The 15199-nt window shown below is 36.4% G+C and overlaps 1 protein-coding gene across 1 annotated transcript; it reads right to left on the minus strand.

The window, feature by feature from the left end:
- Positions 1-5094: 5094 nt before the first annotated feature.
- On the minus strand, positions 5095-12796 carry LOC128243710 (alpha-tocopherol transfer protein-like). The gene is made up of 9 exons (XM_052961630.1): positions 12524-12796; positions 11441-11590; positions 10110-10269; positions 9868-9929; positions 9167-9270; positions 7709-7813; positions 7076-7186; positions 6684-6807; positions 5095-5827 (listed from the first exon to the last, which is right to left on the minus strand). The coding sequence occupies exons 1-9, from the start codon at positions 12537-12539 to the stop codon at positions 5685-5687; spliced, it is 975 nt and encodes a 324-aa protein (XP_052817590.1). The 5' UTR covers positions 12540-12796; the 3' UTR covers positions 5095-5684.
- Positions 12797-15199: the final 2403 nt, after the last annotated feature.

A 15199-nucleotide genomic window follows, 5' to 3' on the forward strand; every position in this document is an offset into this window, starting at 1 on the left:
TTTGAAGTTAAGTAAACATTCGGTTTTCTAAAAATAAGAAACTATGCAGTAAGGCCAAATAAAAAATAGGTCTGTCTAAGGTTACCCGACCGACCCTTTTTTCCCGCCGACCCTAACCTATTTTTCTCTGAAAAAAATGTGATTTGGGTACGAAAAGCATTTGTTACGAAATGTATGTACGTAAAGTTGACAATATTGGAGTTGGATTTCCGAACGTATTTACCGTACTTCACCTTAGAGTTCGGACACCTTAAAATAATTAATTTTAAGCTCTCCGAATTCATAGAAAATAACCATTTTTACATTTTATCTACTTGTATGGTAAACCTGCCATTTTTCTTCATGTCTGCATTTTACCAATTATAAATTTATCCGTAGTTATCAACGGTTATTACGCCTATAAGTGTAACTCCTTCATCAAGTTAATTAAAATCCCATTTTATACATGCATTGAAATGAATAAACACCTTTTATCGGCTTCAGATCAAACAGTCACATTGTGTGACGTCACATAACTCTCAGTTATACCCACGCGGATCTCATGGAGAGCATGGATATTGCTATGCAGGATTTATGTTTCTGGGTGGTGTTTTCGACTGTAACCTAAGTATTGCATTTCTAACTTTAATTCATCACATTAAATAGTTACCTGTAGCATTGAATGTGTTGATTTTTATTGTTCTAGTGATGTTACAATGAGTATTACTGTACGATTATTGCTTCATAAAGTCTATATTAAAAGTGTGGTACAAGTTTCAAAGTTTATTGGCGGATCGTTTTACAAACATGTCATGTCTGTGTTTTCTTAATCTTTTGATTGCCCTTGTTGTTTCTTTAATCCTCCATTAAATATATCACACATCCTTTTTAACAGGCAACAAATCGTTTAGGATGGGTAGTAACTAACTAACTTATCACAGTGATGTATACGGTTAGGTAATCTAGCCAGGCATTGTAACGATAAAGATCAATAATTTTTGTCTGTAAGACTTAGTAACTGTAAAAGTTACAATCGATGTCCTTTGGGTGTCCGAAAATTAGGTACCTAAAATAAATTATTTTTGAAAATATAATGGATGTCCGAATTTTTATATTGTCCGAACTCTTAGGAGAATTACGGGTAGTTTGTGCTTGTGTGGCAGGTATATTTCAATTGTTGAACTATATTTCTTGTCAGATACAAATGTGTCAGATACTGACTTTCGGATTGATATGTCACACTTTTAAAAGTGTGCAATTTTGGCAATAAAACCTGCATGTTACTTGTTCTTCAAACCTGAACCCCCAGGTCCTCTTGACAGCATTGAGGTTTCCTTGGCTAATGGCTTATATGGTAAATTTGCTGTCCCATTCTTCATATAATTATGTAACAGGGAGGTTAGCATTCTACAGAGGGTGATTGAAAGCAAAAGGGTGCATAAAGAAAATATAAACCGTTCCTGGAAAGTCTTAAATAATAGCAGAGTGGTGTACCATAACTTAGTTGAAATCCAACCATCATTGTCAAAATATTTAACCAGATAAATAAAGAATGTTTCCTTTGAAGCATGGAACATGTTTAAAATCTTCTGATAAACCTGAAAATTGATGACTTTTATTTTTGTTACTTTCTGAGTCAACAGTTACTGAAATCAATATATAAAAAAAAAATATAAAAAAAATTAAAAAAACTATTCCGACCTACCTACCCTATTTTTTGGCAGCGTTACCTGAAACGCACCTATTTTTTATTTGGCCTAAGAAGAAATGGTCTGATAACAGATGAGACAGGTGACTTTACTTAAGTAAACCGCGGCGGTTGTAAGGCTGTATATGCAAATTACTTACCAACAAGTATAACAATCTATATATTTCCAATCAATAGTGACACAAATGCAAAAAAATACGATTATGAAATATAAACTTGTAGCCTGAATTGAATAACCTTAGTATGCATTACCGTCTCAGGGGGACCTTTAATCAACCCGATACGAGCGGGGGGCGGGGGGGGGGGGGTCGGTTCGGTTTATTATATACTTATATCGGAACATCATTGAATATTCATCTTTTAAACAGCAAGGTGAAAATTCTTGATCTTTGACATGTAATCTCATGTAGCGGTCCTACCAAGATTATGTCCCTTAGGGCAACAGTGGGTAACCCTTTTTCTATATATTTTCATATTTATGTCTTTGAAAATCTTCTCCGTAACCGCAAGGCCAATCATTTCTTTATTGGTATGCAGCCTCATGTAGTGGCCGTTTAACAAGATTCTTCAAATTATGTCCCCATGGCCAAAGCTTAGTGGTAAGTAAGTATGGCTTAGCGTATGGCTTTGGCTAAGCAGCCAAAGACCTCCACAGCAACCAATGCCTTCCTTAGCAACCAACTACTTTCTTAGCAGCCACTGACTTCCTTTGCAACCACTTACTTCTTTGCAACTGCTTACATCCGTATCAACCAATGACTTCCTTAGCAACGTAAGACTTCATAAGCAACAAAGGACTTCTTCACCATATATATATATTGAGATATATATATATATATATATATATATATATATATATATATATATATATATATATATATATATATATATATATATATACATTCATCCACATCAACCAATGACTTCCTTTTGAAATAAGGAATTCCTTAGCAACCAAAGACTTTCTCAGCAACCAATGATAATCCTTAGCAACAACCTTTGTCTTTAGCAACCAATGACTTCCTTTTCAACTCCTCAGCAACATTGATTACATTAGCAACCAATTACTTCCTTAGCAACCACTAACTACACTAATGACTTCTTCCGCATCAATGATGGCTTTCTAAATAACAACATCCAATGACATCCTCAACATCCATTGAATTCCATAGTGACAGTCGGCTTACATAGCCATCACATCCATTGGCCGCCCTGGGAACAACAACCTGAAAACGTCCTGACTTCCCTAGTAAAACTATTGATTGCCACCAAATTATTCGGCAACCACTTACTTCCTTAGCAAGCAGCAACATCATTAATAACCAATGGTCATTTCAATCAATTCAACTGTAGTCGGATTACGCCACAAGCTGTAAATACTGTTTTTGCTAACACATGTCTGTTGATCTCTGCTGATACTAGTCAGAAAAGTTTTGGAACTGTATGTACCTTTTTCGTATAGACCTTCAAATATAGAATTAGCGATGTTTGTTTCATTTTTCGCTGTAGCGGAATTTAACAATACAAGAAACGCCGCAATGCGACGGAATCATGTTTTTAATGATTGACAGATGAACTAAATCCTTCATTGTGATACTCAGTTTCAAACGTTTTTTTCTATTTCGAGTACCAGTGACATTGGCCTTGACAGGGGCCACAAATGCAATCCAATGAAAGCTCTCCATAAACTTTTCCTAAATACCACGTTTAGTCAAGATATGTCAACCCTAACTAAAGTTATTCAAGACTAACCATTTTCTATTTTTAGTAATAGTGACATTGACCCTAGAGGACCCAACGCAATCCCATGAAAGATATCCACAAACTCTTCCTATATATGAAGTTTGGTCAAGATATGTCAACACTAAAGTTATTCATCTTCAGTCGTTTTTCTATTTTTAGTTACAGTGACCCTGGCCTTGACCCCAGGGACCTAAAATGCAACATCCTGAAAATCTCCATAAATTCTTCCTGAATACCAAGTTTAGCGAAAGTATATTGACCCTAATTTAAGTTATTAAGTTCTAACATTTTTAGTAACAGTGACATTGACCTTGATCCTAGCCATAACGCAATCCCATGAGATATCCATTAACTCTTCCTATATATACTATATATTTTTACACCTCAACTTTCATTCCCTAAATGATCTGCCTTTCGGCAATTGCGAATATTTTCCAAACGCAACATCTCCGGATATGTTCGGGTTGCGATATTAATATACATGTAAAGTGATTTTTTTCATCTTGTTATTGGTTGTATTGTCTCAGCAGGTCACGAAAAACGTTTATCAACATTTAAGAAAGTGTTGATTTATGATATGTTAAAACTATTGTTGTCATTAACGTTTCAATTTTTCGTTAAAAGTGATTTGAAATGATCATCCCCGCGTTATTATGACGTAATATCATAAACCGTTTCCTGTTACGGTTGGGTCGTTATTTACAGAATTGACGAGAAAGATTTACTGAAAGGTTTTCTATAGTGATATAAAGTATTTTTTATCAATTATTGAAAGAACTATTGGTGTAATTACAAATAATGAATTGCGTGATTGATGTAATTTTCGGGGATATGATCGCAGTTGGGCTGGGTCGACTCCACACACTTTTACCAGCCTAACTGCGTACATTCATTAATACATTCCTTAAATGAATTGGTGAGGATATGTCAATAAGATATTCATTTTCAACATTTTTTTTTATTTTTTGTTTCATGGACATTGACCACAGGGGCCTCAAACGCAATCTCATGAAAAGTCTCCATAAACTCTTCCTCAATACCAAGTTTTAATAGTCGAGATTTATCAATTTTTCAGTTTCAACAGTTTTTCTATTTTTAATAACAATGACATTGACCTTGGCCCCAGAGCCCCAAATGTTATCCCATGAAAGGTCTCGATCATTATATGTCTCAATAAACTATTACCAAATACCAAGTTTAGTCAATATATGCCAAACTTGACCCTGACTCTAGGGACTCCAAACGCAATCACATAAAAGGTATCCCTAATCTCTTCCTATATACCATATATAAAATTATTCAGTTTTATAAGTAATTATGACGCAGACGCTGTCGCCGACACCGGGGCGAGTTAGAAAGCCTCGTTTTTATTCGAAAGTTGAGCTGAGCTAAAAGCTGTATAAAAAAGTATACATGTATTTGTTGTGCACTGTTCAGTAAATCTTGTCCCTAATCTAGGTCTTCGTATTGGGCCTGTAGTTTTCATTGTACAGTTGTAATAATTTCATTCATTTAATATGGTACAATAAATTGAACACCTACTTTCTTCTTTACTGTACGAGTTGTGGCTGCAAAGTGACAGCAATTGTGTATTCAAATACTAGTATAGTCATCATTCAATAAAAATAATTTATATATTTCTATCCATTGTTTCTGTGATATATTTTTTAAAGTTTTCCGTTTGACGGATTTTGGCCAAAATGAAACCATAGGCATACATGCCAAGGGCCTAACACGGACATACATTTTGTGATCTGTTTTTATTAATCAAAAGTGATTCAAATATGACTGTACACGGCTATCTTGAACGCTTTCTGAGCATTACGCTTGCACTCTTGCACTGGCCACCACATGTGAATGTTCAGCATTTACACATTAAGTGTTTTTTTCACAAAACATTTTCATTTTTAAATCTGCTTGAATGCGTTCCTCATATTTTAGTCCTGAGCAAAAGAACAAGAACGGAACAACAACAAAACAGATTCAGAGGCAGTGATTAATGTACATATTTCTTATGAAAATGAGGCCCGCTGTTCCACTTGTTTAAACAAAATGGGTGACCAGGACAAACAATGAATATATATGAGTCTGGGGATGTTCAATATAACAAACCCCTGCATTAAGATAACGGGATGACTTATTTCATTACTTTAACAAAATTGTCAATCGTCAGGCAAGAGAACAATCTTTATATTTAAAGAAGATGTGACTTGTATATGTACAACGCGACTGTAAGTGTACACAATTGTCTTTTCTAGTCTACATTGAGTTTCCTAAATGAGGCCACAGGTGCGTCGTTCTCTTTCAGTTTGGCAATATCCACTCCGTACTTGTCGCTGGAAAGGTTCTTGATGTAGCTCGTGAAATCTGGAGACTGAATTTCTGATATCATTGTATCTGAAAACAAAATTCGAGTTGGAATGTTTCATACATGTGACAAACTGCTATGTGCACCAGTTGGAGTTCAAACCCACGACCCCTCGCTTTGCAAGCGGACACTCTACCGCGTCGCTATAAAAGCTAGCTCTATAGCGATACCGTATAAGTGCCGCTATATACATGGAATACCCTGTTACACACATGTTTGTTTTACACTTTTAGTTATCTCTGATACTGATTGCATTCAGCCATACATAACGATTTTACTTGAAACAAAATACGTTGTTTTCAAGTCTGAAACGTACTTGGCAATTCTTGAAAGGCAACTAACAAACGAATACCCTTCTTCCAAAATAAGAGTTTTTACTACAAAAAACTGAATGGTTTAGCCTACGATATTTTATACCCCCTCCCCCTCCTCACACACACAGCTACACACACACACGCCCACACGCGCACACGCACACGCTCACGCACACACACACACACACACACAAAAGAATAGCAATGTGACATCAAATACTTAGTAACAACAAGAATGTTGTAACGTGCAACGTCAAAGACGCAACAGATCCCTTCAGAGAAAAACATGCTCGACCCTACAGGGGTCCACTTGTCCTTATATACAGTAAATGCTCAATCCACACGGAGCCCGGGCTTTGCTAATTTGCATATTATCAACCAAGTTCATCAACGTACTATAAATGTACTTCCGTCTATAACCGAATGTTATATTATGAACGCACATCCGCCTACAGCTGATCGTTACAGTGTCAACAAGTAGAACCAGAACATGCTCTTTTACCGCGCATTTTCATCTAGGATAACAGGGGAGATCACTGCGTTTGAAATTTGCAGTCCTTGGTTTACTTACCGACGAGCTGTTGCGTGGACCCCGCGGAAGGCCCCTTGTAGTCGTCTGGAAGATATTCATCGGGGAAACATTCCATCCCAAGCTCTTCATAAACCTTCGTCAGGCTTCGTCCGTGCATGTGCATCTAAAGGACATACACTCGTCGTACACGTTTGATTGGAGTAAAATATATATCCCGTGCAAATAAAATATGTGACACCCTGTTGGCATTTAAAGAACCTAATGTAAATGTCCATTTGAAAATGATAAGCCAGGGGTTTGTCAGCATACAATGGATTTTAAAGGACTTAAAGCACCTTAATTTGAAATTTAACACTACATAGTTTTTAATTATATAAATCACGACGGGGCTTGTAAAGATGGTTGATGTATAAATACAGAAGAAAACGTACCCTGTCTTTCGTTTTCTGCTTCATGAGCGGGCTGAACAGGGCGTACACAGCATCGAAGAACGTTGGCTCGTTGTACATATGCAGGCCTTTCATTCTGGCAGGCAGCGAGTTCTGAAAAAAACCGATTACTTTTTGAGTTATTTTATTTAAATCACTTCAATATTTCATTTTGATTTGACTCGATAACGCCCATTAGGGTAGATTACTTCATGAATTAAAAGGTGCCATTAATAAATACAAATGCTCGACAACATTGACGGGGTTACAGTATAAGGTCTTGACTTGTTGAATTTATGGTGAAAGAAGCTACTAAGACTCTTTATCGTATCTGCCAAATTCTGATATTATTCATTAAATTGCATGACTCGAAACTGCTCATTGGATGGTGATAACAGTATTGAAATAATAAACAATGATCATAATTTTAATATTATAAATATTCCTAATTTGATTAAGATTCAAACAAAAAAAACAACTCAAAGAACTTAGGAATAGTGTATGACATGAGTGAGTTACGTCCCCTACATAGCAGAACTCCATTATTATCGTCCCTTTCTCCTGTGTTACATTCATATTACCGACTGAAGAGAATTAAATGACATAATACAAAATGTCGTCAGCTGCGTCCCCTACCTGGTAAAACTCCATGATTTTCTTGCCATTCTCAGTTCCCATCATATTCATGAAGTGGCCCATTGTGACATCCGTATTGTCGATGAAAACTATGATCCCGTTCACCTGTATCGTATAAATCAATAATAGTTCATTTTAGTTAGAATTACAATCACTGAACTAGTTAAGTGTTAAGATACATGAAGTGTAATGAAACATGAAACATGAAGTGTTATGAAACATGAAACATGCATTGTTATGAAACATGAAGTGTTATGAAACATGAAACATGAAGTGTTATGAAACATGAAACATGAAGTGCTATGAAACATGAAACATGCATTGTTATGAAACATGAAACATGAAGTGTTATGAAACATGAAGTGTTATGAAACATGAAGTGTTATGAAACATGAAACATGCATTGTTATGAAACATGAAGTGTTATGAAACATGAAACATGCATTGTTATGAAACATGAAGTGTTATGAAACATGAAACATGAAGTGTAATGAAACATGAAACATGAAGTGTTATGAAACATGAAACATGCATTGTTATGAAACATGAAGTGTTATGAAACATGAAACATGAAGTGTTATGAAACATGAAACATGAAGTGCTATGAAACATGAAACATGAAGTGTAATGAAACATGAAACATGAAGTGTTATGAAACATGAAACATGCATTGTTATGAAACATGAAGCGTTATGAAACATGAAACATGAAGTGTTATGAAACATGAAACATGAAGTGTTATGAAACATGAAACATGCATTGTTATGAAACATGAAACATGAAGTGTTATGAAACATGAAACATGAAGTGTTATGAAACATGAAACATGCATTGTTATGAAACATGAAGTGTTATGAAACATGAAACATGAAGTGTTATGAAACATGAAACATGCATTGTTATGAAACATGAAGTGTTATGAAACATGAAACATGCATTGTTATGAAACATGAAGTGTTATGAAACATGAAACATGCATTGTTATGAAACATGAAGTGTTACGAAACATGAAGTGAAACGAAACATGAAGTGTTACGAAACATGAAGTGAAACGAAACATGAAATACATGGAACAAATACATTGATCTAAAGCATTACAAAGCAAGCAGCAAATGCTGTTGTATTTCAAGACACCTCAAAAGAGGTTCAACGATAATTGGTCGTCATTGTAACAAGTTTTGTAACTTTAGCATGTTTGTTAATTTGATGTCTGCAAAGAACACTAAGAGACCTTGTAGGTTTATATATTACTATTTTCAAATCAAGTGCCAAGATTTTGTACATTGGAATCAATTCAAAACTGGGACCATAATAAAGTTATGACGGTTCGGTGTACCTTTAACGTGTAAAACAGTACCACATGAATTATAGATCATATAGAAAGACGCAGAGCAATTTTGGTGGTAATTGCGACACCTTCATTATCTAGCTACATCTATATATTCACATGTTCCCCACCTGCACATTTTCGTCCCTGTTGACCCAGTCACAGATGAGACAGATGGTTCTGAATATATTCTCAACCCCCCACTTCTTCTTCACTTTGTTCATGTCTAGGTTGCCTGGAAATAAGTTAGGATGTTTTGTAGTTTTGTGTTCGACAATGCCATAAATTACGCACCTTTTATAATCAAGCTAAAATCTCGTCTCCGAAACATTGAAGGGTGTAAACGAAAGCACCATACAAGAGAATACCATATGTAATAAATAGATATTGAAATATACTTAAGTAGCGTTAAACATTCAATAAATCAAGGTTATGCGAAGTATATTTCGCTTTAAATACTTAAATATTGCTGTCAAAATTGTCATTTTGTAAACGCTTATAACATGATTTTTGCATGTAAATCGTATGCAAATTATAATTTTATGTACATCGTATGAAAATTAAAATTGCATGTACATCGTATGATTATCAACTGTTTATGATTGATGGAAAGGCCTATGGAGATACGGCCCCGACCTTCATGATCCCTATTACAGGGAAAATAAAAACAACATCGAAGTCTCAAAAAGGAAAGACAAGAAAATAGCGAAAGCAGATCTTACTAAATCATTTTTAAATTAGAACATACACCAGCCGAAGAATGTGAATCGAAACCTTTTCAAACAGTTGCACAACATAATTGCACGTTAGATGTAAATAAATCGCAACTTACCCAATCGTTCAACTATAACTCTTCTTCCATATTTATCTGTAGTCTTTGGAATGACATAAAATCTGAAAATACACGTATCGTTATTTATACGGGTTTAACATAATTATCAGACACACAGGTTATTTAAGCGCAGATACATTTCCCAGTGAATGCAGTTATGACAGAAGTGCAAGCATTACACAATCAGCAATCATAGCATGAAATGAGAATACCATCGCTAACAAACTTGTGAACTTTTTTACCCTGTCTTCATAATTTCAACGATTTTCTTTTCCGTGGGGTCCACATCTTTAAACCAGGTCGGGGATTTTGTTTTCACACGCCAGTAGTTTTCGATGGTCTGTCGCGCACCGAGTTGGCTGAACTTTCGCGCCCGCAGGAATCGTAGCAGAAACGCAAAGTCTGAATATAGAAGTATAGTATACGTACATGTTAATAATGTCTGTTCCGACAAATAAATGTGTTCGAGGACGGTATGGCCAATGTGTAAAGGTATCCGTCTCTCAACCGAGTCATGTTCGTGGGCTAGAGCACACTATCGATACAAATAATTGGCCTCTATCCATAAAATCAGACCGAGCACAGTATAGCAGTCATCACACTTGAACTAAAATATAAACTTAACCAATCATCGTGGTCAGGAAGAACGATGGAGTTCTCTTCGCCTTATATAAATTTCTGCTGGGGTTCTAAGCAACATTTTACTACTCTTTTCGGATTCTAAAAACATTTACCCTACTCTGTTGGGGGCTCTTAGCTACATTTACCCTACTCTGATGGTGCTCTAAGCAACATTTACCCTACTCTGTTGGTGCTCTAAGCTACATTTACCCTACTCTGTTGGTGCCCTAAGCTACATTTACCCTACTCTGTTGGTGCTCTAAGCTACATTTACCCTACTCTGTTGGTGCTCTTAGCTGCATTAACCCTACTCTGTTGGTGCTCTTAGCTGCATTAACCCTACTCCGTTGGTGCTCTAAGCAACATTTACCCTTCTCTGTTGGTGCTCTAAGCTACATTTACCCTACTCTGTTGGTGCTCTTAGCTGCATTAACCCTACTCTGTTGGTGCTCTTAGCTACATTTACCCTACTCTGTTGGTGCTCTTAGCTGCATTAACCCTACTCCGTTGGTGCTCTTAGCTGCATTAACCCTACTCCGTTGGTGCTCTAAGCAACATTTACCCTTCTCTGTTGGTGCTCTAAACTTCATTTACCCTACCTACTCTGCTGGTGCTCTAAGCTACATTTACCCTACTCTGTTGGGGTTATAAGCAACATTTACCCTACTCTGTTGGGGTTTTAAACTATATTTACCCTAGCCTGTTTCACTATTGGAGCAAGTGTATATGTTTAAGGAAAGTTCGACTAAACTATCTGACCTGTCGGGGTTCTCACCTATTTTTAATGCAGTGCCCACTCCATCAAAGCCGTACAGGCTAATAATTAAAGGCATACAAGTCAAATTCATTGCTACATGTATTTTTCTAGCACAACATCTTAGTTTGAACGCACACTCACTACTCTGTTCCACAACTAGCATGCATAAACATGATTTTGACTAAAGAAACTGACCTGTCGGGGTTCTTAGCCATTTCTGTTGCAGGATCCACTCTCTGAAAGCCTGCACGGCCATCTCGCGATCTTTGTCATTGATTTCATTCAGTTCTTCTTTCGCTTTCTTCTTGCTCGCTTCATCCAACTTGCTTACAAAATCGACATCCCCTGATAATGAAATACAGACATCAGGGGTGCATGCATATTAACAGCTCATGTATAAAATACGTAAACATACATTTTTTTTAGATTATTTTAAAGCATGACAAGCTAAAGTGCCTAATTTCATGTCGAACTCTTCAAAATGAGCACGTAATACATATTATACCCAAGCAAATATGTTATGCAGTGGTTGTTGTCCGGTTAGCGCACTCGCCTCTCACCAATTAAGGCGACCCGGGTTCAATTCACGGCCTGGAGGAATGTGAGTTTAGTTAGTGGTCACCAAGCCGGACAAGTGGGTTTTCTCCGGGTACTCCGGTTTCCCCCACAACACAAGACCACACTCTCGCGAAACATCGTGCCAACGAGAGTGACTTAGTGTAAGTTGCAATAGCTTGTTTCACAATCGTTGTAAAATTAAATAATTATAAACTAAAAGAGTTATGCTTATTCTATAACAAGGAACGTAAAAATGTTGAATAGGTTTGAACCATCAACGTCTATAGATCTATTAAAATAAAATTAGAGGATTGATAGCAAAGGAGAGTTTTACGAAAATGTTGTCAGTGTTTTGCCGTAATCATACCAAGAGTTCAAGTATGGAGTAAAACCTTATCAGTATGGCAATAAATTTTTGTCTAAAGCTATCACTTTAAACAGTGGTGGGCATTGTTACATACATACATGTACATGACCTTAAATTATAACATGGTATTTCGTATAGCAAAAGCAAAGTTTTAAGAAATAATTGATATTGATTATATGGACAAAACCACAATTATCTGTTCAATAATTTTAAGCCGCTTTATAGTTTATATTTTAATGTGTACATCATATACATAAACTAGTATCACATATTCAACACATGTATAATCTGTCAACCTTAAAAATCTACCTTTCATAGCAAAATCGATATGAAATAATAAACATTTACTATACCTGGTTCAACCGCCATGATCTTAAGATTTACAGCCACAGGAAATGCCTGATAAAACGACAGGTCAAACAGGAGCTGTTGAAAATCCGTGCAAAAGAAAATGCTTAACAAATCAGAAACACCCGTAACAATGTAAATGTCATAAAATAAGCATCCAATAGCCTATACTATAATTGCTGAGTCACGTGTACTACCTTTCATCAGGTTTGTTTATTTATAACCCAAAGTAATGTTTTATAACGAAATGCGTCTACCCTGTTTCATAAGCTTCAGGTAAGTACGAGAGGACTTGGATAGCATACATGTAATACTATTGTGGATTTCATAAACGACAGGCATGGTTAGCCAACGGCAAAAACCAATACTAATCTTTTATCTAGCTGTAAATGATGATTTCTCTCTGTCCATGCAGAAAATGTTGGTAGTTATTTATCAATATTTAAAATCGTTTACAATGTTTAGCTTTATAAATATACAATGGAATTAAAGGTCGCTTTAGTAAACCCAAAATATTTCGTGATACGCTTTTGTACCCTACATTTGATACCATAATCGGTGATAAAGTTAAAAGAAAATTACAAAATAAAGTTAACAAAATGAAACACTTGTTGAAAATTAAAGTCATTACGGAATGTCTAATTCTGTTTGTCACCCTTCATTTTGATATTAAAAGTAAAATAAAAAAAAAATCAGTCGTGTAAGCGCTAAAGCGTGTGCAACATATTACTGACGTCTCATGGTCACATTGTTAATGTTGTAATGCGCGGCCAAGATATAAATCACGTCTCATTGCCACATTGTTAATGTTGTAATGCGCGGGCAACATATTTCTGACGTCTCATGGTCACATTTTTAATGTAGTTATGCGCGGGCAACATATTACTGACGTCTCATGGCCACATTGTTAATGTTGTAATGCGCGGGCAACATATTACTGACGTCTCATGGTCACATTGTTAATGTAGTTATGCGCGGGCAACATATTACTGACGTCTCATGGCCACATTGTTAATGTTGTAATGCGCGGGCAACATATTACTGACGTCTAATGGCCACATTGTTAATGTTGTAATGCGCTGGCAAGATATAACTCACGTCTCATGGTCACACTGTTAATTTAGTTATGCGCGGGCAACATATTACTGACGTCTCATGGTCACACTGTTAATTTAGTTAAGCGTGTGCAACATATTACTGAGGTCTAATGGCATATTGTAAATGTAGTTCTGCGTGGGCAACATATTACTCACGTCTCATGGTCACATTGGTAATGTAGTTATGCGCGGGCAACATATTACTCACGTCTCATGGTCATATTGTTAATTTAGTTATGCGCGGGCAACATATTACTCACGTCTCATAGTCACACTGTTAATTTAGTTATGCGCGGGCAACATATTACTCACGTCTCATGGTCATATTGTTAATTTAGTTATGCGCGGGCAACATATTACTCACGTCTCATGGTCACACTGTTAATTTAGTTATGCGCGGGCAACATATTACTCACGTCTCATGGTTACACTGTTAATGTAGTTATGCGCGGGCAACATATTACTCACCTCTCATGGTCACATTGTTAATGTTGCAATGCGCGGGCAACATATTTATAATGTCTTATGGTCACACTGTTAATGTTTCAATGCGCGGGCAACATATTACTGACGTCTAATGGTCACATTGTTAATGTTGCAATGCGAGGGCAACATATTACTGACGTCTCATGGTCACATTGTTAATGTTGCAATGCGCGGGCAACATATTACTCACGTCTCATGGTCACATTGTTAATATTGTAATGCCTGTGCAACATATAACTGACGTCGCATGGTCACCTTGTCAATATTGTTATATGCGGGCAACATATAACTGACGTCTCATGGTCACACTGTTAATTTAGTTATGCGCGGGCAACATATTACTGAGGTCTTATGGCCACATTGTTAATATTATAATGCGCGGGCAAGATATAACTCACGTCTCATGGTCACACTGTTAATGTAGTTATGCGCGGGCAACATATTACTGACGTCTCATGGTCACATTGTTAATGTAGTTATGCACGGGGAGCATATAACTGACGTCTCATGGTCACATTGTTAATGTAGTTTTGCACGGGGAGCATATAACTGACGTCTCATGGTCACACTGTTAATGTAGTTATGCGCGGGCAACATATTACTGACGTCTCATGGTCATATTGTTAAATTAGTTGTGCGTGTGCAACATATTACTGACGTCTCATGGTCACATGGTTAATGTAGTTATGCACGGGGAGCATATAACTGACGTCTCATGGTCACACTGTTAATGAAGTTATGCGTGTGCAACATGTTACTGACGTCTTATGTCATATTGTTAATGTAGTTATGCGTGTGCAAAATATTACTGACGTCTTATGTCATATTGTTAATGTAGTTATGCGTGTGTCTAATGGTCATATTGTAAATGTAGTTCTGCGTGTGCAACATATTACTGACGTCTAATGGTCATATTGTAAATGTAGTTCTGCGTGTGCAACATATTACTGAGGTCTAATGGTCATATTGTAAATGTAGTTCTGCGTGTGCAACATATTACTGACGTCTCATGGTCATATTGTAAATGTAGTTCTGCGTGTGCAACATATTACTGACGTCTCATGGTCATATTGTAAATGTAGTTCTGCGTGTGCAACA

Source organism: Mya arenaria, chromosome 8, assembly GCF_026914265.1.
Source record: "Mya arenaria isolate MELC-2E11 chromosome 8, ASM2691426v1".
NCBI classification, from domain to species: domain Eukaryota; kingdom Metazoa; phylum Mollusca; class Bivalvia; order Myida; family Myidae; genus Mya; species Mya arenaria.

Bases quoted from the DNA above. Each gene is read 5' to 3' on its own strand.
- LOC128243710 (XM_052961630.1), bottom strand. The intron at 9,930-10,109 runs GTAAAAAAGTTC...GTGTATTTTCAG, and splicing joins GTTGAAATTATGAAGACAGG to ATTTTATGTCATTCCAAAGA. The intron at 7,187-7,708 runs GTAGGGGACGCA...GGTTTTTTTCAG, and splicing joins AAATCATGGAGTTTTACCAG to AACTCGCTGCCTGCCAGAAT.